This window comes from Lethenteron reissneri, chromosome 12, assembly GCF_015708825.2.
Source record: "Lethenteron reissneri isolate LAM-NWPU_2019-01 chromosome 12, ASM1570882v1, whole genome shotgun sequence".
Classification (NCBI taxonomy): Eukaryota; Metazoa; Chordata; class Hyperoartia; order Petromyzontiformes; family Petromyzontidae; genus Lethenteron; species Lethenteron reissneri.
Genome location: NC_083790.1, coordinates 8,548,673 through 8,573,076, shown reverse-complemented (window position 1 = coordinate 8,573,076; position 24,404 = coordinate 8,548,673). Strand labels below are relative to the sequence as shown.

The 24,404-nt window shown below is 41.8% G+C and overlaps 1 protein-coding gene across 4 annotated transcripts in view; it reads right to left on the bottom strand.

Annotated features, from left to right (window-relative positions):
• COL24A1 (collagen type XXIV alpha 1 chain) overlaps positions 1–24,404 on the bottom strand; it is a 159,907-nt gene that overhangs the window by 80,576 nt on the left and 54,927 nt on the right. For all 4 annotated transcript variants that reach the window (XM_061550648.1, XM_061550651.1, XM_061550649.1 and 1 more), the window contains 8 exons: positions 16,581–16,634; positions 13,331–13,384; positions 10,224–10,277; positions 8,930–8,974; positions 5,815–5,868; positions 5,405–5,449; positions 5,038–5,091; positions 2,639–2,683 (listed from right to left, as the gene is read on the bottom strand). In XM_061550648.1, coding sequence (XP_061406632.1) covers positions 2,639–2,683; positions 5,038–5,091; positions 5,405–5,449; positions 5,815–5,868; positions 8,930–8,974; positions 10,224–10,277; positions 13,331–13,384; positions 16,581–16,634 — 405 coding nt within the window. The remainder of the gene's footprint in view (positions 1–2,638; positions 2,684–5,037; positions 5,092–5,404; positions 5,450–5,814; positions 5,869–8,929; positions 8,975–10,223; positions 10,278–13,330; positions 13,385–16,580; positions 16,635–24,404) is intronic.

Genomic DNA, 24,404 nt, shown 5'->3' with positions numbered 1-24,404 from the left:
CCCGATGCCACGCATATAAAGGATTTATAGTGAAAAACTTTGTTTTTACGGATTTACTTGTTACATATCTATAGGATACATCATATTCTTCTTATTTTTACATGTAATATTCATTGCATATATTGTGAGAGTAACAATCGATTTTCACTGATGAATAAATGTATCATTAGATGTCTAATACTGTGACCCAAATATCATTGTTCATTTCAGCTGAACCGCGATTGATTTTCTGTTGAATTGGAGTCTCCATAAATTAGTTAAACTCAGGCTACCTTACCGAAAGTAAGAGAAGTAAAATCCTTAGGTGCAGTAGCTGTTAATGCACGGTGCGTCTACGGAAAATGTATGTAAGAGGCTGTGAGACACATTATTGTTCATGTGGTGGTTGTTGTTCAGGCAGCTGTACATCGATGAGAATGCACCTATGTACACACAATTTTTTAATCTAGAGGCGGCACACATTTTCTTTCCGTACAAAACATTCCTATCAGGGCATATGTACACGTTAAACTTAAGTGAATATTTAAGCTTTTTTTAAAAGGTATACAGCGCGAGTGTTGAACTTTTGAGTGCGCAATTTGAAAACGTGTCGTCGCTATTTACATTGGTGAGAAACGTGGGCACAAAATAGCCCCGTCTCCAAATGGAGGCTCGGCTCAACAGATGTCAAGGAACCCAATTTAAACCTGCTTTGCTGGCCACTCGCGATCGATATTTTTACAAATTGCAGCTGACGCAGGCGTACACCGGTGTCAAGTGAACACGCTGACGTACAAAACGCTATTTTTGGAAAGGCCACTTGTTTATATATTTTTTATTGTTGCACTAAAATAACGTCGGGAAAATATATAACTGCACTGGCAATAACGATAATGAGAACAACCACGAAAAACTATGAGGATCGACAAGTTAAAACACACTGCTGTGTGCACTATTTCGTGCAGATTTTTAGAATGATTAAAATCGTGTGTTTACATTCTCAAAGTGAGCCTTAACTTACAAATAAAATACTTGTTAATAAAATCGAGTAAAGGCTTTGGCTGCTATACATTTGAACGTGATAAGACACTTTGTTGAGCTATCATTTGTGGCCAGGTCGCTTATGAAAAATAAGCTAATAGCTCAGTGGGCTTGACCTGTTGCAATAAAAAAAAGTTTAGTTGTATTCTTTTTAGTAATCTTCCTTACCTTTCCTAAACTTTACACTCCTATCGTGTTTTTGTTCCGTTTGTTGTTGTAAATTTCTGATCCGCTCCTACTGGACATCTGTGAAAAAGAGCTTAATAGCTCATCAGATTCCTCCAGTCTAAATAAAGATTCTGATTGTGACGTCACGGTTAGAATGGCTTCGCGAAACGTGGAGCCTCAAAAGCCTGAGACGCACACACGCGGTGCTACTTCTCTCTGCGATGTGCACCCACCCATGCCACCCACGTAGGAACGCAGCAACCCGCGTTGCGCAGCGGTGCCACACAGAGACGCAGCTCTGCCTCTTCGAGGGCAGCAGACCCGGCGGGGTTCTCGTCGCTACTCTTCGTTATTGGCTTTGTCAATGTCCTTTAAACCGACTTTAATGACAGAGCTGACGATGATGATTATGATGATGATGACTAGATGCCTCTGTTTCGATTTAAAGCTTTCGTGACTGCAGGGATTCATCTTCCTCGTTCTTTCGGTAAAGTCACGTAGAAGGGAAATAATAAAATAATAGAAATAAAACATAATAAAATACAATTCTCACGATGTTTCGGCCACAACGCAAGCAGCCGTCCTCAGGTGAAGAACAGGGCTGTCGGAAAGACAGCGTCCTTCAGACGCTGTCTTTCCGACTTTACCGAAAGAACCAAGAAGATAGATGCCTCTGTGCTGAAAATAAAATCGAAATCACCCAGAATATACCTGATCTCATCATATATCAGAAGCTGGGCCTGGTGAGTGCTTGGATACTTAACCACTATGTACAGCAGATTGATATAGGCTATGGGGAAATGTGGTGGGGAGCAGTGGAGTGCAGCAAAATCCATTGTTCTGTACTTTTATGTTCCCACGCCTATGGCTCCCCGACTTCACCGACTCAGACCGACCTTGTGGTGCGCTGTCTGAGATAGATGTGTGTTATGTTGCGGGCACATTACAAACCTAAGTTGTTTTATGTTTAAATAACTCACACGGCCTGCATGTGCGCGGGAAGACCCTAATCCAGCAGCGGATTAACAAGGGCCTGAACATGGACATAGCACCACTCTTATAATCCTTATCAACAACACAGGCAGATGCATATACATGCAGCAGATTGAAAGCGAAACAAAGACCCCACGTTCCGATTGACACCACTGTAAAAACAAATGCAATGTGTAAGCACATCATTATAATGAGCGTTCCGGTGTAAAGAAAACCCCTTCCAGTGCACGAGTTTAAACGTGATCGCGCAGACTGTTGACTCGGCTGTCAGCACGTGCTCCCACACTGTGCCTTTGTTGGATCCACAAGCATGATGGGCTGTCTCAATTGGCGGACACGTCCTGGTTTACCCTCCATGAATATAGATATCATTGAGAGAGAACCCCCCCCCGCTCCCCTCCACAGGTTATAATTCAGGAGTGTCTAAGGAGACAAATAAAGTGTGTCAAGAGCCTACCGGTCGTCCCATTGTGCCTCTCTTTCCTGGTGCGCCAGGTACACCCTATACAAAACACAGCGCAAGCACACACGCACACACACGCACACACACACGCACACACGCAGAAACACGCGCAGGCAATTACGAGGTATCCACTTACAACCTCAAGAAACTTATAGGGAGCTCAAGGGAATGTGGCAAGTTCACTGGCGAGAATGTGATGAATATCAGGCTATATAGCACCACGGGATATCTTGGGTTTTCAATGACTCAACAAGGAAACACTCAATTTCAGGTGGGCGACGCGATTACTTATTTCAGGAGCCAAGCAGCTTGTAAATTGAAAGAGGTAAATGAGTAGGTTTACAGGAATTAACAAAAAAACTATCCCCAGTGAGGGAAAGAAACTCGCCACACACCTGTGTTAGGATACTTTTTGTGACCTACAATTTTTTTTGTATTTTCTTACGCGTAAATTTGTTTCTTTGTTTTACCAATCGCCGCAGTTATGAAGAAAGAATATCAGAACTGGCATTAAAATCACGTGCATTTATTCAACTTAACCATAGGTACGCTTTAATGGCTTATTTCGCACCCCCTTGCTGCAAACGTGCCAACTGTGTGCAGGCTGACCCCAAGCTCCTTTGCAAAGAGAGGCGCTCTTCCAGAAATCCAATCTCTATATTAAATCGAGCGGTATTGTTCACGTAAACGGATAACGGCGAGGGAGGGGGGGGAGAGGTCCTTCAAAAGGGAACCCCTCTAATCACTTGTCGGAGCCAGGTTTTTTGCTAATGGAGGAAAATGAGGTTGCTATTCATTGCAGTTTGTGGTGAATGGGTTTTTTTTTTCAATCATACCAATTTTTTTTTTCTCATAGAGTTTGACAAAGGAGTCATGTGAGAGAGAGAGAGGTCAAATAAGGTCTTTACCATGGTGGTCTGCAGTTCGAGCAAAGGCCTCCCCGCTACGACTGGCAAAATTAATTTGGGAAGAAGCTGAGAACATTAGGTAAACACTGAAAGGAACTTGGGTTTCTACAAATTGCTGGTGTAAGGGAATATCGCAGGAATATCCCGTCTACAAACCTTTCACACTGAGACTTGTGGCCATTTTTTTTTCTCCAGCTGAAACAGGCTGGTTAAAGACACGTTGCTTATTCTAGTCAACCCTTGCGTATGGCACCAATATGCTCAGGAGATTAATGCCAATATTAATGTCTGCTAGCCTCGGGAGGGCTTGAGGAGAGATTTTGTCTAATTTGCCGTTCCTCCTCCACTGAAACAGCACGGGCTACAGTGGTTTACTACACGGTCAATAGTTTGGACGGCATGGCCAAAATCGCGCTACTGTGGCTTGTCTTAAATTTTCCATTCATGAAGGAGATGTGGGCAACGGCCGATTGATGTTCTGATGTGGTCGATGGTTTTCCACTACTGTTTTAGATTAGGAATGGCAAAGCCAGGAGGCATGACGTTTCTTATAAACGATAGTAAACGTCCAAGAAGACGTTTTACATTTTTTGGGTCGTATTTAAATTCGAGTGATGGTGCGAGTTTAATGATTGGTTTTAGAGTGAGCATTAATTGAACAGATGTTTTGGCATGGACTGTAAAGCCACCTGCTGTAGCCAGCTCTGGGGGCTCTGCTAATGATGGTTGCTTGCATCTGCTTTATTTGCAGCAGCAGCAGCAAAGAATAAAATGCACAAAACCTCATCCATCACCATCTCAGAGCGAGGCAGAAGGATCAAGGAAAAACCCCATCAAATAATTTTTTTTGTACCAAAAATTAAGTATCTGCAGATGTACAAACGATTGTATACACACACACACATGCGCGCGTGGGCACAGACACACAACGCATTAACAGCAATGGGAGACTGCTGACTGAAACATGTTTTACCATCTTAAAATATAATGTTGAGGTAGCTGCTGCTGGTAACCATCTCATTTTACAGCACAAGTGGTTAGTATTTGGGCTAGAGGTAGCAATGGGGCAGTACCTCATGCCATCTCATTCTCCTCTCCACAAATACAAAGATCCCCGTATAGCCTTAACAGACTGTTGGGGCAAGTGCTGTTAGCAAGCACCGATGAAGGCCGGCACGGCACACAAGGGGGTGGGTGGCCAGTAGCACGCCCGGCCACCTTCATCTCCCTAGCGGCGATGTTTACACGCTGTACCAGGTACAATTTTTTTAGGCTGAGTCGACCTAGGGGAGGCCCATGACCGGTTCAGACAATCGTCACTGGTGTTGGCCGTGAGCGGAAATCGAACTCGGGTGGCCGGCTTCATAGTTCTGCGCACAAACTGCTACACTACCGCTCCTCACACGTGCACACACACGCACACACATAGGATGAAGCAATGCAGTACTGTATTTTATAAAAGTGGAATTCAAAAAGGAAATGCACCCGAGGTCCTTCAGCTCCTTGCGCTCCCACTATCCCCGCCGGGCCGATGAAACCCTGGGTGGACAAAAGTAATTGTTCAAAAATATCAACCACGTGTAGCGTGTTTCTCCTTCTAGTTTTCCTTCTGTCTCTAATGCGAGCAATATCTGGTGTGCATTATGAGGCTGTCGAGCATTTGATATGGCAAAATCCACTGCAGCACTTTCCACACAATCAACGCTTACTTACAATGCAAGTTTACATTCTGAGTTTTACGTACATTTTTAAGCAAATATGCATTTGGACATTTTGCACAAAAAACATTAAACATCGGGCATTGTTTGCTATTGCTGGTGAGAATAGTAATGTTTAAAAACTTCTGTGTTACCCGAATTCCTTTTGGACCAGGTTTCCCAATGGGACCAGGTAATCCCTGGTGAAAGAAAAAGGAACAAATGAAAGCCAAAGCTCACGTTAGTTCTGATGAAATCACTGACATGGACAGACACATTTGATTTAAAATCTCAGCAACCACCAAAAAACCATTCACAGTGATGCTTACAAAACATACACTTTACCAAACCGTTTACAAGATGTGCTTTTTATTGCACGTGTGATGAACAATTACCACCATCAACACCTTTCTAGATTGCACACTTTGAAGTTTGAAGCCTGTACACATTTGTCACTCAACAGAATGTCTTCTGTTTAAGAATTACATTTATATATTTAAGCACAGGACTTGTACGCAGAGCAATTCAGAACATTCCATGTGTCACTGATCTACCGTTACTGCACCTGCCTGCCAGGGTAACCTTTGACCCCTGGGTTGCCCTCCAACCCCGGTGAGCCCTGTGGGCAGGAAAGACAAGATACAAGTTACAAGGTCACATGGTGGCAATAACGGCTTAAAATGTCACATCCGGTGCTGGATCTCTTCAATCATCGAAGCTGTCAAGTAAACTTATCGAACTTCAAGCCAACGTCAATGTTACAAACGCAGTCCATCACGAGCAATATGTAAGAACTTGCGTCGCTATCAAAAACACGTGTTTCTGATTCCGGCACTACTAAACGGCACTGACCTGCAATCTGTGGACCTGACCTGTATTTAACACCACAAAATTGGTGACCCATAAAAACCTCATGTTGGAAAAAAAATAAGCACTGCAGAAACTATATTTTGAGCAAAAAACAGCACTTAAATAAAAGCAAGTATACAATTAAAAACGTTTAAGGAAAAATACCGGCTATTCGAACTGGCCATTTGTGGCATTTTCAGTACAAACGGTAACACATTTGATTACAGACAGAAGCTAATGTGAATTGGGTAGTGAAACTTTCTATGAATTCCTTGAGGACTGTATTTTGCATCCGAGTTATTCTGTTAACGTGACATTCCAGTCAGCCACGGCCATTGCAGTTTGTCTGTGGGCCGACCAGTCAACAAAGCCAAACAAACAATTAACCAGAGAATCGTTTAACAGGGCCAAATAGCATCACTCCACCCATCCAGAAAGGAATATGGCCAGCACCAACAGTGAATATCCCAGTGGAATAATTACTACAAAGATCTGTCTCACATGATTAAATTAATTATAATAGTAATTATTATCCATCTATAAAGCATTCCATGTGTTTCGATGTAAAGCTTTCATGACTGCAGGGATTCATCTTCTTGGTTCTTTCGGTAAAGTCACGTAGAAGGGAAGTAATAAAATAAAAAATAAAATAAAAATTGTATTATTATATTATTGCATTATATTATTATTTTATTATATTATATTATTTTATTATGTTTTATTTTTATTATTTTATTACTTTCCTTTTACATTCCATGTGTTTCCCCCCCCCCCCCCCCCTTCGGCTTGCTGAGTGTTTTGTCTCCCGCACGGGTCAGGGTTAAATGTCGTTGGGGGGCAGCTCAATGTGTTTCCGAAACACGGGAATTGCTGTTGTGTATTTATGACTTGGTGGCGGCAATAACCTGCAGCGCATGCCCTGTGAGGGGAAAAGATTATGCTGCTGCATGCCATAGGTATAAGCCTGATATGACGTCTGGGTTACAAAGTGAGCGCGGGTGGACGTCAGTCTGGACGAACACGCCACCGGACAAAGTGGGTTTTCGAGTGTGAGGAAAAAAATGTACAAAATTGTTTTATGGCTCTCCTGACTTCAAATCAATTTGTGTAATCTTCACTGAAGATAAACCTTACAGCCTAAAAATATAAAAAAAAAATGTATGTGGACAAAGCTACTTCTCAATAGTTTGAAGTGATTTTTGTAATTAAAATTTTTATTCACCAAAAATGTGTTAAACAAAGGAAGGCGAGAGCATGTAATTTTTTCTTGTGCAAATATTAAAAATATGTACGTACTTTATTTATCAATTACATAACGTTTGAATATGCAATCATCAAGGAAGCCATGAATAATTAATAAATAATTACCTGAGGTCATTGGCCATGTTTGTGAATGTTTAATTTGCCTTTAGAGCGGCATTCATTGTGTAATAAGGAAATGACAAAACAAGCAACTTTCAAAACAGCCAGCAATAACCCATCCTAAAACCTTGTCCATAACATAGCAAACAGTGGGATCGATATAAGGACTTGATCATTGTACTTAGGTGTCTAATGAGGCTTCCCTTGAACTACCCAGCTGGGTTGCTGTGGATTACACGAATAAAAAGCGGAGATACAGGGAAATTAGGTCCAAGGTACGGACACTCTTCCTCTGCTCTGGCTCCAAGTCCAAACCCCATTGGGAAAAGCCAAAAGCCGAAACTGAAGTGAGCGTCTGCGCCACCAAGCGCCCCGGCTTTCGCGCGTCTGTGCCGGCAAGGGGCATCCCAAACGTGCGAGTGGCCCCCCTCCAATTAAAATTCCTGTGTTTTTTTTTCCAACCAAAGGAGTGCACAGCACGCCAAGAAAAACAGGGCCAGCACACGCGCGGAAGTGCCGCGTCGCTGATCTACGCAGAAATCTGCGTGGCCTTACAAGAGCCCGGGTCTCTGGGGGGAGGGCAGTGGGAATTGGCGGTGTTCTGCGTCCGTCTGTCCCTATGCTGAAGGATGTAAGCTCGAGCTATATATCACGCTAAGGGTTATCGACAGACCTGTTCTTCACCTGAGGGACGGCTGCTTGCGTTGTGGCCGAAACGTCGTGAGAATTATTTTATTATGTTCTATTTTTATTATTTTATTATTTCCATTCTACGTGACTTTACCGAAAGAACCAAGAAGACACTAAGGGTTGTTTCATTTTCCTCTGAGAACATGAGAGCGGTTACCTTCTGCAACCAAAATTTTCAGGTATTCTCAGAACACGGTACACCTCTGAGTCTTACGAACAGGCACGGCTGAGCTGCCCAGTGTTAACCGAAATGGTTTGCCGTTTAAAAAGGGCACCTTGGCTCAATTGACTGACAGTTTAATGGCCAGAAATTAACTACGCACTCACATACACCTGGATGACCAATGGCACTCTTAAATGCATACTATTTCAGTTCATATTTAATGCTGCTTGCTTATTATCGGCTAGCCTTTTTCATTAAAAAGGTGTCAGATCCCTTGAAATTTGATAACAAAAGCATTTATGAGTTTGTAACTTAGCACATGTAAAACCATAACACTTTTATAATTAGCACCTGCATGCATATATTTAGATTTGCATTTGTGAATATGTATCTACAAATTTATATATTAAGAGTTTAAGTTAGATTGTGACATGCATTGAGTTACCTAACATTGCAAATCCTTGTTCTTTTCATTCTTGACTTGTCCGTGCACATAATGAGTTTACAAACAACGCTAATTCCCATCACTGAAACGTGGTGCATCGTTCAGCATTGGGGCTGGCCCTATTGCACACAAGTGTGAGTGAAGAAGCTAGGTGCATGTGACTGGACTCACCGGCTCCCCTGGGTGTCCCATCTGTCCCTGGTAACCTTTGGAACCCTGTTAACAAAAGGTACAAAATAAGCCACGAAACTATAATTCATTTTTTCCAAAAGCAGTATAAAACGCTGACAAAAATAAATTCTGTTGAACGTGCATGCACTGGATGAAGTTTAAGCTTCAGAAAATGTAAAAAGAAAATAAGTTTAAGCTTTTGTGGATAAATAAATTGTATTAATATTGTGTTAAATGAAAACGTATGAGTAAAAAACATCACCAGAATTGTTACACATTATAGCAAAAAGCCCAGGGCTCATAAATGTTTCCACAATACTCATTTAAAGTGCAATAACTTTTTCCAATAAAAGTATTACTATAGTTGCATTTCCTTAACATGTTATTGTACACCCTCAGCAGCCCACGCATGATGCAATAATGTTTTTGGGGCAGATCCACCCCCACGCACGAGAGGGCGAAGAACGAAGCTGCCCATGTGCTCTAAGCTGTCGTCCGCTCTGTCTGTCCGTACGTTCCTAAAGTTGTCTGCGTGCTTGGCAGCTGGCCAGAGTCAAGTTTCGTCTGCCAGGCAAAGTGGCAGCCACACGACTCCCCGCTTAGCGAGATAACTCAAGTGATCGTGGCAGGGTTCCCCACTCCATCCTCGAGCATCATCATCATCATATTTCTGTGCTGCCCCCCTGCGCCCCCCCACCCCCTCTCCCTCCAAACTTGGAGATGCTTTTTGTACTTTTGCATGCGCCGTAAATTTAGGCCATGCGGGTTTTTTTTTCCGGGGCGCTGACGCTTTCGCATCTGTCACCACCTGAGTCGAACTGAAGCGCTGCATCCAAAACTCGCAGTTAAATGTTTGGCCTCGAGATCTGGCAGAGAGGCAGTGCGCGCTGCGCGCAGTCTGCTGAGAAATGGCCCAAATCGGACTTGACAAGCGCGATAAAACATGCGAAGGCTCAACGCTAGGCACGGTGCCGAAGAATTATTCGCGAAAAGCTACCAAAATAGCCCTGTCCATTTTTGGAATATCTCAAGTTAATCGCGTACACTTATAGAGCATGGATTTGGCATATTTGCCAACAGACATTGCTGCTGAACACAACGAGTATCAGGAACTGTTTAATGTCCACCTCTCTTCATATTTGAATGTTTAAGCGTATCTATGATTTCTTGGTTATTTTTCTTAGTCTGCCAAGAGGTATTACAGCATACAATACATTGTGCTGCTGTTTACAAAAACACTAACAGTACTGTATTATTGTTTGCTGTATTTCGCTTTTAGGTGTGTTCACCTTACCTTTGAACCTAGCGGCCCATGCAACCCAGGTGGACCGATTGAGCCAGAGTCACCCTGTCAGAAAATTAGGAGGAAAGCAGTTTACAAATGCAAATCACCAAACAAAAGTGTTAATACCGAAACTGTAATCAACGGCTTGATTGAGATGTGCCAGGCACACTGGCGACTTGCCCCGAATAAGTTTCACTGATTTGACTGCACGAACATCGAAGCAGTTACCGATGTCTATAATCCACCCTAAATGCACGATGGCATGCGCAATTATGAACGATACAGCTATCGTGCTGTGACGGTTCCACCTGAAGACGGAAGCTTGTGTTGCCTCCGAAACGTCGTGATTTTAATTTTATTTTAATTTACTTTTATTAATTAAAATGTTTTACCTACGTGACTTTACCGAAAAAAACTAAGAATATGAACGACGGGTTAGGTGAGATATTAAGTGCGTGCCCTTTTTACATTATTTATTTGCAGCCATTGTAAATCCACTGCTGAATGAGCCCCCCCCCCCCCCAAATCACCCAACCCTGTGTCGATTATGGGATAAGATTGACCTCACTAATGTGGTCAGTGTGGGATGGTGACGGTGTAGGCCGTGAGCTGGTTCAAATTCCAATTTTATGATAATTTCAGTTTTATATATCATCATGCATGCTTATTGCATCTCACAATGCTGTACAATAACTGCATGCATAATCACACTCAGTGCTCAATCCTATTATTAAATAAATGAAAACCTCAGAAAATATTTTTATTTATAAACAAATCAAGGAAATGTATAAAAGCAAAGGTATAAACTACAAAAAAAGTTATCACAACAGAGGTAATTGTCAATGGTTTTAGCCACGGTTAAGGGATCATAACACTAATATTTCCAGCTTCATAGCAAAGTGTGCTGAGTATTGCACTACTGCTCTATGCAAACATGACTAAGAATATGTTTTGGTAAGTTAGTTGTGTCTGTCATGCATTGACGAATTGTTTTGCTAATAGTGCACGCACGTTGAACTTCTTTCGCACCGCACGTAGCCAACCGCGCTAATCGGACGTGCGGACGAAGGACAACAACACTAAACACAAAAAGCAGTTCTAAAGAAATGAGTTTTCAATCTAGGTTTAAAAGTGCATAGCTTCAGTGGCTTCCTAATATCAGATGAGCATTCCAGAAGGCGATGCAGTGACTGTCTTTGTTCGACGGCTACCCAAATGCCGCTGCGAGGATCATCGGAGTTCGCGTGATGATGGTTTATGCTCCTTGACAAAATCAGCAAGTCCATCTTCTTGGTTCTTTCGGTAAAGTCATGTAGAAGGGAAATAATAAAATAATAAAAATAAAACATAATAAAATAATTCTCACGACGTTTCGGCCACAACGCAAGCAGCCGTCCTCAGGTGAAGAACAGGTCTGTCTTTCCATGACATCTAACGGACAAGACCAGGTCTTGCATGTCTTTCCGACTTGTTCTTCACCTGAGGATGGCTGCTTGCGTTGTGCCCGAAACGTCGTGAGAATTATTTTATTATGTTTTATTTTTATTATTTCACTTCTACGTGACTTTAACGAAAGAACCAAGAAGATGAATCCCTGCAGTCACGAAAGCTTTAAATCGAAAAAGATCGGCAAGGTATTGTGGTTCGTTTGTGGCAAGCGCTTTGTGTGTGATAAGTGCGACCTTCTAATGTATTTGTTTGGCGACCGGAAACCAATGCAGCTTGGCAAGCACTGAGCGGACATGGTCGGATCTTGCAAATAATAATAATAGTGGTCTCCCCGTTACAGGTTGAGTCACAAACCGCACCTCCCCACAAGGCTCAGCCTTTGTTATGCAGTCTAGTCTTAGTCTCAAGCCTCACCTTACCATATTAATAATAAAGATGCGGCCCATGCCCCACCACCTTCTCCAACCATTATATAAACGCAGTGGTAACTCCTGAAATCTCTCATTTACTTGATACAGCTGTCGTGGCTGTGACGGTACCATCTGAAGACGGAAGCTTGTGTTGCCTCCGAAACGTCGTGATTTTTATTTTATTTTACTTTTTAATGTTTTTACCTACGTGACTTTACCGAAAAAAACCTAAGGATATATTTTCAGCCCATGCTAATACTGCACACTACTTCCACTGCGGCCCATTATATTTATCATGCGAGGGCCACATGCTGCAATTGCTATTGAAGCGAGTTGCTGGGGTAGCGGCACATTACACAACTATGTGGGGGTCCATCAGCGATTTCCACGAGAAGCCTCAAGAGGCACACGATTGCCTCTGGCAGGAAAATACGCCGGTGTTTGTCCTGTGAGCCATCAAGCTTCCCGCCCCTAGAATACACGGAAAAATTGCTGTACGGTTGTGCATAATTTAAAACACACGTAGGTTTCTACAGCGATGTTTAAAAACATATTGAATAAAACAAAAACCCCATGTATGTTTTCTGATTCATACCATTTAAATTACAATTTAATTATTCATGATTAAATAATGTTAGACATGCCCTCTAAATGAAGCACTGTCTGGGACAGTTATCTTAACACAGGGTTAATCACTTAACCAGAACATTTATTTTTAAAAATGTAATTTTTCACCATTGTTTTTCCTTTTTCCCCAAATACATTCCATTTCAGCTCTGGGCATCATGTAATTTTGAAACTGTAGGAGCTAGCAGTTCACCACCCTGTGTATTAGAACAGGTTTATAGAAATGGTTCTGAAGTTACTTAACGAGGCCTCTTTATCCACTATAGGAGCAGAGGCTGCCTACAAAGAGTGTCCGTCGCATGTCAATCGTACCAACATTTTTCATGATCTCAAATATAATTTGGCAAATTAAGTGAAAAACCCAACAAACTCAGACATTCATTTTGTGCAGGCATTGGTGACCAGGCTGACACAGACCATCAACCCTCGAGAACGCAGTTTGTTTAATCAAGGGTGGCTTGAAACCCGGATTCGAATCCAGGATCTCAGTCAACGACCATTCCCCATAGCCACCTCCACGAATGTAAACTTTAACGAGATGTGTAAACGGGGGCAAAGTGGGTCGAGGTCTCCCACCGCACGCGGCGCAAGCAACTGCACACACGGGCCGGCACACTGCCCGCAACTCACCTTCTCCCCAGGTAGCTGCATGGGGGGGGAAAAACCAGGGTCGCCCTTTTCCCCCTGGACATTGGAGAGCGTTAGGGTGGGAGCGGGATGTACAGGGTGGTGGGGGGTGTAGGGGCAGAGCGCAAGCGAGGACATTAGCGCAGCAGCGGCATGAAGCAGTAGCACAGCTGTGGATGAGACGACGTCATTTGAACATAGGGCACATGTTAGGCACAGCATAAAAAAGTCTATTTTTTATGCTTTTGCTTCATGAGTGCACTGTGTGAGAAGGTGAGTATGTGAGTAAATGTGTCCTTGAGTCTGAGCACCACGTGTGTGTGGCTGGTGTAGCTGGTGGAGCTGCAGTGGTAACATTCAATACTAAAGCTGCCGGGGTGAGTTAAAGCCAGGTTTTAGTATAACACAAGCTACTAAGCAGTGTGTATATATATGTATGTGTGTATGCATTTATGCATACGTGTATATACACATACAGAAACACAGCACTAGATTAGGTAGCATAAATGCTCAAAAATAATACATATTTATGAGGTATTGACCATAATTTCATCAATGATTGAAGGCAACACAGAAAATATGTACCTTTAGGATAATCATGGAGTTTTGGATAAATTAGTCTCATTCAGCAATGATCGCAGCATCCAACTCAGAAATGAAGTCAGTGGCGTAGATATTGAGTGTGCACCCGGCCTCCACGGGTCAGAGTGGCACTGGGGCCAGGCGACAAAGAGGGAGGTAAATTGGACAGGGAGCCCTATTTTCACTCCTCGCACAAGGGCCCATGCTAACCACTGCAATAACTAGCAATGACTTTGATGATGAATCTTAATGTGAGAAAATGTTTTCTATTGTCCTCAAATTCCTCCTCTGCGAATTGCAATACCGAGCGACGTGTACGGTCAACCCACAACAAGCTGTTTATGCCTCATCCCATCATCCACACATCGTGATTGACTTGTGAAAGTGTGGCCAATGAGGACAAGCGCGCCAGATTGTGTTTCAATAAAAGGGTCCTCAGATCCTGGAAAACATGCAGGGGAAGGCTGCGACTAATTCTCCATATTTTAATCGTGGAGTCATAGTCATATGTGGGATTTGGGCCAAAACACTGGCACACAATGGCTCTTTTTTTGCAAATTGCAAGGTCAATGACAAACAAAACTTTACTTATAGAGAGTTGGTGCTTACATTGGGATTCGATTGTCATTAGGGATTTATTGAGGCAGGATACGAGTACAAGGGTTGCCCTTATCAATCACGCACTCTTTTGGCAGGGTGAGAGTTTAGGGAGATGGCGTGTGATTTATAGCCGACACCAGCGCACACGCATACAAACACTGGCCTTGTGCTGCAGACAAACGTCAGTGGGATCTTGAATGTGGACAAGCAGGCAGCGCAACTGGCTTAACGCTCAAATTAATATCCCCCCCTTAGAGGATGCGTGCTGGATGATGCCATGCGACTCGGCACTGGGCTACGGGGTAAGGTTTCAACTCCACCGTGGGCTGCACCGGGAGGAGGCGAGTGAGCTGCCTCCGTGGCTGAGCGGCAGCCCTTAATTCACACCTGATTCTCTCTCTCCCATTTTCTTGCCAGTGGCCCTAGAGAGAATGCACTATATTTCTTCCTGGAAATACTTGGCAAGAGGCCCCCCGGCTGTCAGTTGTGCTGAGTTAGGGGTGACGGAGACAGGAAACAGCAAACTCATTCCAGTTGGATGTAGAAAAAAAATTAGCAAAAGGGGAAAAAAAATCTCCACCACCTGCACAAATCTGGTGCAGTTTGTGCGCATTCATTTCCCTGGGAGCGAACCAAAAAATCCCAGTTGCCGTACACAGAGGGGAGAGCATCGCCAAAAATGCGCATGTCCGTGCGGGTATCCACGGTGTATTGCATCAGTGGAAAGTGGAGCATCAATGGCGGCTTCAGTGAACAAAGAGTGAGAGAAGGGATGTCAAGCGTCTCCGCATGGCCGGTTATTCATCACCGACGACTTCACAGTGCCATGAAAGTTTAGGATACAATCAGGGCTAGCATTAAAATTACCCGTCCCAACGTGTGCCAATGTTTATTTATGATGGGGTGCGGCGGCAACACTTTTTTAGCCACCAACAGGTGCTGTGACGACATGAAGCAGTAATGGATTTGTGTGTGTGTTTTATAAGAAGCTGTGAGTCCGCTGGGTGGAAATGCGAAGCATGGGTTGACAACTATCGCATGGGCAGCCTTGAGCGGTGGAACATTGTGGTCTACAAGTATGCTTTGTGGATTTTGTAAATTGAGAAGCGAATGTGATGGCGAATGATGCCGTTTATGAAGCATTAGACTGAAGCTATAACACCCAAACAAATAAAAAAACACAATGAAGTTTCACCTTGTGGTTCAATATACTGTACATGTATGAATTCAATGTACATTTTTCCAAAAAACTGTGTAGAAAAATAATAACCAACCAAACACTAGCTGTCTCTTAGAAAAATGTTCCACTAGGTCTACATCTTTGGTTCGTATAAATGTTGTGCTACATTCTTTGTTTAAAGTGCAATGAATGCCTCCCCCCCCCCCCCCCACTTAAATAAAATCAGCACGAACGTATTTCACTTGGTAGGGTCGGGATAAATTACGACAACAGCGTAAATTCTGTATGGCAAGCGCAGCATCAAATTTGGCTCAAAGCCTCGAGCTGAGGTCTGTTTTATAGGAGGTGGTTTGCATTTTCCCAATTACGGCAGCACTCTGCCAAACGGCACGGTAGCAGCCTCTGTTTAATATTTTTTGTTCACAATTTTATTCCAATTGAGCTATGAGCGTCATGTTACGAGAAGTATTTATTCGGATTTGTTGCAGTGCAGTCGACACCCGTGTGTTACAGAATGTCCTGTTGAAGGAGATATCACAAAACTGCTTCTGAGGTCCCTTTGAGTAACCTCTTCTTTTGTCCACACTCGTGGGTGTTTTTTTCCCACGTGATTTGCTCTGTAGAAATGTTTGTGACATGGCAGTTAAAACAAACATTTTTATTTTCAAAGGCTGGAGTTTTTCCAGATTAAGTTAAAATCAAGATGAATGTTTTTTTTTGTTTAAACGGATTCATTGGTGAGCATACTGTGGCTGAACTCACTACAATTTGAGAGCCTAGTTTATTCACAAGTGGCTGAAACCTAGATTTGAACCAAGGATCCCAGCGGTGACCGACCCAGTCCCGTGACCTCCTGACCCTTGAGCCACCTCCAGCGTGATAGGCACTTACCCTGGAACCAGGAAATCCAGGGAGTCCGGGGTTTCCATGCGGACCTGGCATTCCCTGCACAACAAGAGGCCCAATGATTAATACAAGAAACAAGGATTGTACACTGTTCACAAGTAACGTCAACTTCAAACCTCGCAAGTGACACCACGAAGTATATTTTGAAAGCAGGATATTTGAGTGATTGAGCTTTATGCGTGTAACAATGCATTGGCAGGACCCTCTTGAACAGAAAGGTCATGAGTATCAGTGAGGCCTTTGCTAGATAAACAAGCGCATTAATAATATGAATAATGATCGATACAAAATAATCCCTTACACCTATAATCTCTCTCTATGTGCCATGCCCTTTCTCAAATATGTTTGCAATCTTATCCATGCGTTAGGAATCAATCATATCCAAACATACAGCAAGTCCTGCTCGGATCTCTTCATGAAAAAAATCAAGCTGGATATGGTTTTCTCGTTTGCTGCGTACATTGGACGAGGTAAATATTGCTACATCAAGATAATCGCATCCATTCTCCAGAAATGACGTAGAGTATATTCACGTGCCTCATCGTATGATTTAACACGCAGGACTTCGCAACAAATATGATTCGTAATTGAATTTTGGGCCACATCACGTGAGTAAAACACCATTCAGTTTAACACGTAGGCTTTCGCGACCAATATTATTCATAATAAACGTTTTTGGGTTAGATCGCGTTATTTATAAATGTGTCGTAACGCTCCACCACCCGACACGGCCAATCAGCAAAAAAGTGTCACGTTGACAAAGACCGGGAGCAAGTGAGGGCTTCACTATTCTGGAAAATTTCACCATGATGCTGGATGTAATTACCAGCGAAACGTCGTACTTAAAGAATGTAAATGTTGTGGTTTCACTCTTCAACACACCGGTGGGCTAAAGTAGTGAACTATTTGTCTTTTGTCAACGTGACACTTTTTTTGCTGATTGGCCGTGTCGGGTGGTGGAGGGTTACGACACATTTATAAATAACGCGATCTAACCCAAAAACGATTATTATGAATAAAATACCAGTGTATGTTGTACACCTTTCTCAACCTGACACAGCCAATGAATGAATTTGTAATGTGATTTTCACCGGTGTGCTGAACTAATAAAAACTGTCGCATTTGTTCACGTGACAATTTAATTTATTTAGCCATGTCGGGCGGAGAGGGTGTACGACACACATTTGTATTTTACTCACACATGCACTTCGACCTAAGCATTTGATATGAATTTCAGCTCAATGTTTGTGCGAATCTTATAATAAAAATAAATCAGCCTTTGCTTATAAACAAGGTTTTGTTTTCGAGGAAAATACAATCGTAGATGCGTCAAACGAATGGTGAACGCCTGTAACACTCTGCTCAAGCTCGTCCTTCGATAAAAAGCAGAACTACAAGGGGGCAATGGAAACTATTGGCGAGGTATAAACATACACAATGCCACCGAGTTAACGTGAGCAATGCTTTGACGCCATTGACTTTAAACACGCAATAATATTAAAACATAATATGTTAATGCTCTGCAATGGCGCAAAGTATCTTGTAGCAAAAAAGGCAAAGTGGTTTCCCGCTCAATTAATCATCAGTAACATTCGTATTCTGTTCACAGGTTTGAGGAGATGGCAGAAATTTCATTTTTCCTTTGGCAGAATATCCACCGGATATCCACCATGGATTTAACACCAAAGTGGTCCTAATTTTATTGACCTAGGAGAAAAGAGAGGCTGAGTTAATCTCTGACCAGGATATTATGTCAAAACCTCTTGATAGTAAACCGGAAGCTCTTCCACTGGTGCCATCCACCTGGTGTAGTGCATATATAGCACATTACTGTACTTAAAATGAAATGTGTAAGTCCATGTTTGGTTTCAATGCCTCTAATTAATATATTTTTCTTACCATATATAACATGAATTTGAAATGAATTATGGTGATAATCCATAGCCTAGGGGGTCCTAGGCTATCGATTAAAAACTCAACATATCCATCGATAAACTATCATAGGTGGCTTACGGTATATCGTATTTTTCTGTTCTCTCTGCAAACGGTCCCTGTGCAGAGTCGCCAACTTAATAGATGTTGTCACTAGATCTGGAAAATGTCTGGTCTTCCCTGGCAACAAACATTGCCAGAGCAACTTGAAACAAAATCTAGTGACTTTCTGGAATAAGGGCATGATATAGAGTTATAAGAGGGTTGCTTGTGTGTATTTAGGATTTTTATTTTATTTGATCAGTTTACCATCTTTAACACTTGGTAAATTCATCTTCTTGGTTCTTTCGGTAAAGTCACGTAGAAGGGAAAGAACCAAGAAGATGAATCCCTGCAGTCACGAAAGCTTTAAATCGAAACTTGGTAAATTGTCCACTGACTATATAATGTTTATCTATGGGAGGTCGCTCCTTCACATCTTCTTCTCCTGTTGTCTAAAATCATCTTCCTCTTGAACTTTGTGCGGTTGAGGTTCTTGTGCCCTTGTTCAAATCAAGACTTAAGACACCATTTGTTTTCATATGCATGTCGCAAATGTTTGTTTATTTTCCTGTGAAGCGTCTGGAGATGCGGTTGCATTTAGACACTGCGCAAATCTAAATTGTATTGCATCTAGTTCAATCGAGTAACCCTGCTGAGGATTGTTTGGCAAGTGTCTGCTTTTAAGCAGTTGGCAGCACTGCTCCTGTACCCTGGGAGAACTTGCTAACGTGGTGAATTAGAAACCTTGTGGGGAAACGAAACCAATAAAAAACACCTAAGGTGGTAATCCAGGTTCATTTTAGAGTGTCGTTCAGCAACAAATAACTTAAATTAGCACGCACTTTGACTGCAACAAAAACTGTACATGCAGTACATTATAATAACAGAGCACTCGCAGGGATCAAAGAATGTGCAGACTCTTACAGTGCACAATTAAGTGGAAAGTATACAAAACATAATTATGGCAGAATGATTAAAGCAAATACACGAAATAATTACCGAGTCGCATCTGTACGCAAGAAACGTAGGTTAACAACCAGCTAGATAGTATTGGGCTCAGATCAAAAATACAAATTGACTATCCACTATAAAATGTTTGAAGAAGGTAATTATAGTTTGTTTAAAGAGGGGCATTGATTTTTAGCCTAACTCTCACGCATACATACGCATACAAAAACCAACATGTTTTTTTTAAGACTGAGTTTAACATGTTTAATTGTAATTAGTATGCTTTGTTTCATTGATTGAACAATCTGTTTTGTATATATATTGCTCTTTTTTGTGTGAGTTTCATAGATGCTCTCGTGGGTTTCCAACCTCACCTGCATACTTTTTTTACCGTGCTTTTTATCTGCACTGTGTGCCTTTCACTTGTCTTTTTTGTTCGAATAAACAATACAGTCTTAATTAGTGCAATACCTAACATTTTAATGAATTAACTATTTATCAAGGTAGCTCATGTTTAATAATAATAATTGAGAGCCCATGTCCAATGCACTGCAAGGTGAAAGCCTAGCAGTGAACACCACACTGGTTACAGGGGTTAATTGACCCACAGGGAAGGCGGATGTAACATTATCAACTCAGATATCACTCACTACTGATGTGAGCCATGAATCAAACTCAGGTCACCGTGTTTATAGCGTGTTGCACCAACCACTAAACTACCACACCCCCTCCCCCCCCGTTACATTTTTTAAAATTACAATTACACTGAGCACAGACCTAAAGGTCAAACATTCCAAGCAGCCAGCAACAAACGGCACGATTGAGAGTATACTATCCCAGAGAGAATGTGTGTATTGCATTGAGCGAGGTTATTGTAAGCACTCTGGATAACAGACAGTTGGAGGGAATTCCAAAGTGGAGCAGTGCGAGGAAAGAGGCAGAAAGAAAAGTGTTGTGACCTGCAGCGTGGTGGTTGAATGCAGTGTGGGTGAGAGGAAAGAGTCAGTTTGGAAGGCCTCAACATGGGTGTAGGAAACAAACAATCAAGTTCACAGGAACATATTCTTAGGTTTTTTCGGTAAAGTAACGTAGGTAAAAAATTAAAATTAATGCAAGTAAAATAAAAATAAAATAAAAACACGACGTTTCGGAAGCAACACAAGCTTCCGTCTTCAGGTGGTCACCTACGTGACTTTACCGAAAAAACCTAAGAATATGAATCCTTGCAGTCACGAAAGCTTCAAATCTAGAATTCACAGGAACAGTTATAAAGGTTGTAGCAATTGAAGAGCATGAGGAGAGAGACTAACCGCCAATCGACCTGACTGCTTTATGTTTCTGGAATGTATATATTTACTAAATGTTTATATGTATGCAGTATAATACATCTTCTTGGTTCTTTCGGTAAAGTCGCGTAGAAGGGAAGTAACAAAATAATAAAAATAAAACATAATAAAATATTTTATTATGTTTTATTTTCCCTTCTACGTGACTTTACCGAAAGAACCAAGAAGATGAATCCCTGCAGTCACGAAAGCTTTAAATCAGTATAATACATTTATACAGTATTATACATTCATACAGTATAATAAAGATAACATTTATATTTCTGGCAGGGTGGAACTTTGGTTAGCTGATTTAACTCACAATGGGAACATTTTGAGTTCAAAATTCCAGGCTGGGGTCACCATGTCTCATCACCCTGACAAGGCTCCGGTCGACATGGCCCATCACCCTGGCAAGGCCGATAAAATTAGCACCACTCTGTGGGAACTCAACTCTAGTTATCTCTTATAAACAGACTGGGCCCTGGTTGATACGGGAAGGACAATGAAAATGTTTGTAACTGTATTGTGTCAACAAACTCTGGCGTTACATGTATATTGTAAACGGTTAATGCTTTAGTGAAGTTGTCCACCAGAATTAGGTGTATTGAAGAAATAAGTCTAGTTTTTTTTTCTGACACTGAGAGTCAGTCAGTCAATGAGTTTATTTCCGGTAAGGCCTATTGAGCTAACACATTGAGCTAACACATTCTTTTCAACAGCGACCCAGGAGGAAAATTTTAGTTTTTAGATTTTGTCTGACTGGCCTTCTTTATGAATCATTTCAGGTTTGCAGAGAGGGATTATGTCTCTGGCCGTAAAATAAAAAAAAACATGTCATTCTCGAATGAGCACCTAACCTGTGAATTTGTGTATAAGTTCAAAGAATAATTTAAATTATATATGTTATATTTGCCACCTCTACCATGAATTATCTACAAGCTATAGCCTCTGTACTTCAATGTTACTCCTCGTGATATACCATGTTCTTCAACGTGTAAATGCACAGTTACATGGTTATTTTGAAGCTGAAGCAGCTCCAGATATAATATGACCTGTAACGTTACGTTATTCTCTTAAGCTCAGCTCATGTGTGATCCCTGCATGTCTGTAGACCTCAAGTTAGCCTGCAGTCAGCACAAAGTGGGCCCTGTCGCAGACCTGATGAACAGGTTAACATTCCTGCCAAAGGAATCGCCTATGGCTTCAGACGAACACTTTTGTACAGATTTTTCTTTTCCTCTCTGCCACTCCTCCCAAAAGCCGATTAGAAACACACACACACACACAAACACTAACAGGTGAAGCAATAAAAACTCGGAGGACACAGTGACATGCCAGCTAAGGTATGAGTTTTTGTGTAGCTCGGAGCAAAGAGACTAATCGAAAGTACGAGAAGCAAGAGCTAAAACGTCCATTGCCTTGAAGGCACGGCCTGCTATCATGATAACACATTTTTTAAACCTCAGGTCTAGCAACTGTCATTTGCAGGCTACTTGCATGGCAACGTAAAGAGAGCGCAACACAAGGCAGACAAGCTCACGTTAAAACAATTCGCTATCGTTTGTCAAAGTTTAAGAAGGATAACTGACAATCGCAGTCTGTTAGCAATTCGCTGTGGAAAGAAAAAGGGAACATTTATTTCTTGCTTAACGGGAGATTACATGTTGGCCAACGAAAATAACAGAACGAATGGATACTTTATATTTTTTCAAATCCCAATTGGAGCTTTTTTTTCAATAAATCCGTTGTAAGGAAAGGTTCTTTTTCTATTTTGCGTCGCTCATAAATTTTCCTGCTGGTTGCTCCAGTGACATTCAAACCGACTTTTGCGAGGTTCTGTTTAACTTTCCACGAATTAATTACTTCCACCCTCAGCCCATTTTGGAGTCCAGATATAGACACAATGTGATCCAGCCCATCTATATATTACAAGGTTCCTAATTATAGAGTGTGTATAAATACCATCTCTGTGTAGAAGTGTCTGTAACAATTCACCTAAAGCGTGATTGACACGAATTTTTGTTCATAATTTTTAATTGTTTTCTTTTTCTCGGTTTCTTAGCAAATATATGATGATTGCACTCTACTAGGTATAATTTAATTCCCATTGGAACTTTCACAGCTAGCAGTGCATCACGCTGTGTTAGAGAATGACGCCTGAAGATGAAGTCAAATAACAAATGTTAAAGCACCTCAAAAGACCAATTTTATGCACATTTTAGCGGCACACCATTTTAAAACCCTGAAGAAAGTATTTGTCGCACACCAAACAAACTCAATGTTTCACTTCTCAAAGTTGCAATTTATCCAAACGAAGTAAGGAATATTTTTTTTTAAATGCGTGCAGCCACTGGTGATGAGGATGAGGCCCTTGTCTTTAGAACTGCTGCTTTCTGTGCTCAGGTTGTTGTCCTTCCCCCACACCTCTGATTCAGCACGGTTGGCTACGTGCGGTGCGAAAGAAGTTCGACGTGCATAGATACGCAGACACAAACTCACGACACTTGAAAAGCTGCTTTAATTGTGGGTTGCTGCCTGCAACAGAAGGGACGTCAGCGGTACTTGGTCAGTGTTTTGACCCTCGGGCCACGTGGCCATCTCAAGTCATCATAACTTTTAAGTGCGAGGTGGCCGGGTGTCCTCGGGGGCTAACGCTGTATCCATGTCAGCGCTGAGCCGACGCCTGCTTTGCATTCCAAGTATTTCTAGATTTGAAGCTTTCGTGACTGCAAGGATTCATACTCTTGAGTTTTTTCGGTAAAGTCACGTAGGTAAAAAATGAAATTAAAATTAATAAAAATAACATAATACAAATCACAACGTTTCGGAGGCAACACAAGTCTCCGTTATCAGGTGGGACCATCACAGCTAAATTTGCTGTATCAAGTGATACAGAAAATTTAGCTGTATCAAGTGATACAGAAAATTTAGCTGTATCAAGTGATACAGAAAATTTAGCTGTATCAAGTGATACAGCAAATTTATCTGTGACGGTCCCACCTGATAATGGAGACTTGTGTTGCCTCCGAAACGTTGTGATATTTATTATTTAATTTTTATTAATTTTAATTTCATTTTTTACCTACGTGACTTTACCGAAAAAACCAAGAGTAAATTCCAAGTATTAACGAGGTTCAATCCTGCACGGCTACCGAGGTCCGATGAAATGACTGCGCAAACACTGGAGAACGTGGCCATTTACCAATGACTGCACAGAATAAAACCCATGTGCAAAATGAAAGTTTACGTGAGATATGCACAAGAGGAAACGAAAGAAGACGTATACACATCTAGGCTGAGGACTGGGATTGTATTTCGATTTAAAGCTTTCGTGACTGCAGGGATTCATCTTCTTGGTTCTTTTGGTAAAGTCACGTAGAAGGGAAATAATAAAATAATACAAATAATGCGTTCCACAAGTAATGACTAATCCCATATCTGCATTTCCCATAAATATGCTAAATTTCTCTTGATATGCAAATTATTTCGTCAAGGCGCTCTTCCCCCTCCAACCCAGCTTAAATATACGCTCCAAGCCTGGTGGTGTTTCATTCAGACG